This window comes from Trichechus manatus, unplaced genomic scaffold, assembly GCF_000243295.1.
Source record: "Trichechus manatus latirostris isolate Lorelei unplaced genomic scaffold, TriManLat1.0 scaffold00057, whole genome shotgun sequence".
NCBI lineage: Eukaryota > Metazoa > Chordata > Mammalia > Sirenia > Trichechidae > Trichechus > Trichechus manatus.
Window position 1 is genome coordinate 10,894,377 of NW_004443993.1, and position 2,741 is coordinate 10,897,117.

General features: G+C 57.1%; 2 protein-coding genes across 3 annotated transcripts in view; one reads left to right on the plus strand and one right to left on the minus strand.

The window, feature by feature from the left end:
- Window positions 1–2,171, plus strand: part of STAP2 (signal transducing adaptor family member 2) — a 9,245-nt gene extending 7,074 nt beyond the window's left edge. The window contains exons 10-13 of the mRNA XM_004378455.2: window positions 871–1,041; window positions 1,138–1,230; window positions 1,307–1,384; window positions 2,041–2,171. Of these exons, the coding sequence (XP_004378512.1) occupies window positions 871–1,041; window positions 1,138–1,230; window positions 1,307–1,384; window positions 2,041–2,105 (407 nt within the window). The 3' untranslated portion in view covers window positions 2,106–2,171. The remainder of the gene's footprint in view (window positions 1–870; window positions 1,042–1,137; window positions 1,231–1,306; window positions 1,385–2,040) is intronic.
- A 187-nt stretch (window positions 2,172–2,358) lies between these two features.
- The window catches only part of FSD1 (fibronectin type III and SPRY domain containing 1), an 11,046-nt gene continuing 10,663 nt past the window's right edge, over window positions 2,359–2,741 (minus strand). For both annotated transcript variants that reach the window (XM_023733118.1, XM_004378456.1), the window contains exon 13: window positions 2,359–2,630. In XM_023733118.1, coding sequence (XP_023588886.1) covers window positions 2,606–2,630 — 25 coding nt within the window. In that variant the 3' untranslated portion in view covers window positions 2,359–2,605. The remainder of the gene's footprint in view (window positions 2,631–2,741) is intronic.

The following is a 2,741-nucleotide window of genomic DNA, read 5'->3' on the forward strand; positions in this document are numbered from 1 at the left end:
GGGGGAGTCCGGGAAGGCTTCCCAGAGGACGGGGTGTTTGCTGAAGGTTTCAAAGGATTTCAGTAGGTGGTGATGGCACTGCGGGGACGGAGGGTGCACCTGGAGGAGCAAAGGCCCAGAGATGGGAAAAGGGGGGAGGTCTTGGGAAAGGGGTGGGAGTCAGCCTAGTTTATGGAGCGAGAGGAAGCAGGTCTGTGGGTGAGCCGTGTGGTCTCCCTGTGCTGGGCAGGAGACTCATGTGCATGATGGACATGTATGTACACACATGTGCACACTCGCATACATGGACTGTGTCCATTACATAAATCAGAAGCTCACATCACAACAGTTCCACACATCCCTGAACATCCGCATACATGTGTGTGTTTACACACCGTGTAGCCCCCGTATACAATCACTTGTGTACACAAGAATGCAGGCATATCCACTCACAAGCACAAATTCAGACACATACATACATTTACAGATATGTACACATGACACGGAGCCCCTGGGTGTGCACATGGTGAATGTGCTTGGCTGCAAACTAAAAGGTTGCAGGTTCGAGTCCACCCAGAGGTCCCTCAAAAGAAAGGCCTGGCAACAAGCACCCAAGCATGTACCTTCAGACCCTGCAGCATCTTGCACATCACACAGAGGCGTGTGTGTACATGCCCACAGGAAAGTGGAAGCTCATATATAGATTTAACCCTACACAAATTCAACCCGTGTACATGTTCGTGCTACACAGGAACACAGACCCAAAAAATGGACGTGTGCACAGACACACACATGCACACACGTTCCTGTTCCTCGAGGCACACAGACCCATCCCCCCCAAGGTGTCCCGGTACTGCGTGGGCCTGGACACTGACCACCTTTTCCAACCAGGTCCCGTGCCCCCTGCAGGCGGCCCCAAGCAGCCACCGCCTACATCCACACCTGTGTCCACTCAGGACAAGCTGCCTCCCCTGCCCCCGCTGCCTCCACCACCTGACCAGGACGAGAACTATGTGATCCCCATTGGAGATGTCCCAGCTGCCAATTATGTGAATGACAAAGGTGGATGGGGGTGATGGGGACGAGGTGGGGCAGTGCTGTGGACAGGTGGCGCAGGTTAACAGCCCACTGTGACATGCCACACCTCTATCCACGCAGTGCTACCCCCTAGTCGGCAGGTCGCCCTGAAGCTCAAGAAGCTGCCAAAGGCTCAAGCAAAGGCCCCAAAGCCACCCGTCAAGCCAAAGCCAGGTAGGGGGCCTCTTCCTAGCCCCTCCCTCTGCCCCTGGAAGGTGACCTCAGCCCTCACCTGCCCTCTCCTTGGCAGAACACAAAGTCGTCAACAGTGGCCTGCTGGCCAGGAAGCTGGCAGCCAGCACAGCCCAGCCTATCTTCCCCACAACAGGTAAGGGACCAGTGTCGTGGGCATGGGACCCCTGCCATTGCTGAGGGCCCCACGCCTAGCTGGCCCCATGCTTGGTTCAATGTCATTTTGAAATTCCTAATGCTTTTTGGGGAGTCCCTGAGTGGCAAAAACAGTTAAGTGCTCAATTGCTGGCCAAAAGGTTGGCGGTTTGAGCCCACCCAGGGGCGCCTTGGAAGACAGGCCTGGTGATCCACTTCCAAAAGGTCACAGCCTTGAAAACCCTATGGAGCAGTTCTACTCTGCACACATGGGTTTGCCATGAGTCGGGGTCGACTCGACGGCAACTAAAAACATTTTTTGAACAAGTGGCCCCTATTTTCAATCTGCACTGCCCATACCCACTGCCACCGAGTCGCTTCTGACTTATAGCGACCCTACAGGGCAGAGTAGAACTGCCCCATAGGGTTTCCAAGGCTGTAATCTTTCCGGAAGCTGACTGCCACCTCTTTCTCCCACGGAGCAGCTGGTGGGTTTAAGCCACCAACCTTTTGGTTGGCAGCCGAGCGCTTTAACCAGTGCGCTAACAGGGATCCTTTCATTTTGTACTGGGCCCTGCAAATTCTGTCACCGGTTCTGGGTGGATGTGGGGGAGACATGGATGGGGCGCCTGGCCCAGCTGAAGCCTCACCCCCCAGGGCTGGCTGATGTGACGGCAGAGCTGGAAGAGAAACTGCAGAAGAGGCGGGCGCTGGAGCATTGAGGTTGGACATGTGGGGGGACCGACAAGCCAATCTCGGGCACAGCACCTCCCAGGATTAAAACCTGTGACCCCAGGACCCATGTGTTTGACTTGGCTTGGGAGAGAGTCTGTGTGATGGCCACTTCCTGTCCCCACTTCCTCCCGATGATCCTCGGCTCAGTGACACCCTGACCCTGCAGAAAAAGCCCATTTTATAGGCCCGAAAGTTGAGGTCCAGTGCAGCACCACCCAACCCCAAATAACCAGCCCCACAGCTTGGCCAGTGTTTGACCTTTATTAGGAGGCAAGGTAGGGTGCCTGTTCCCTGGTGGTGCCCCCAAATCAGGAGTTAAGGCTCCAAGCAGCAAGTGAGAGGAGGTGCCGGCTGGACGAGCCGGGACCCCAAGGACAACCCGGCAGGGCTGGGGCCGGGGCCTAGGTGAGGCTGGTGTTGGAGCTGCTGGTGGCACTGCCCCGCTTCTGCAGGCAGCGCACCGAGCTGGGCACCTGCAGGCCTGTCATCACCTGGAAGCTGCCACACCACACCTGGGGAGAGGGAGGGAAAGGGGTAGGCTGAGACGGGAACCCCAGCACCCGGCACCACCCACTTCCGGCCCCAGCACCTGGCACCACCCCCTTCCGGTCCCTGGGCCATGG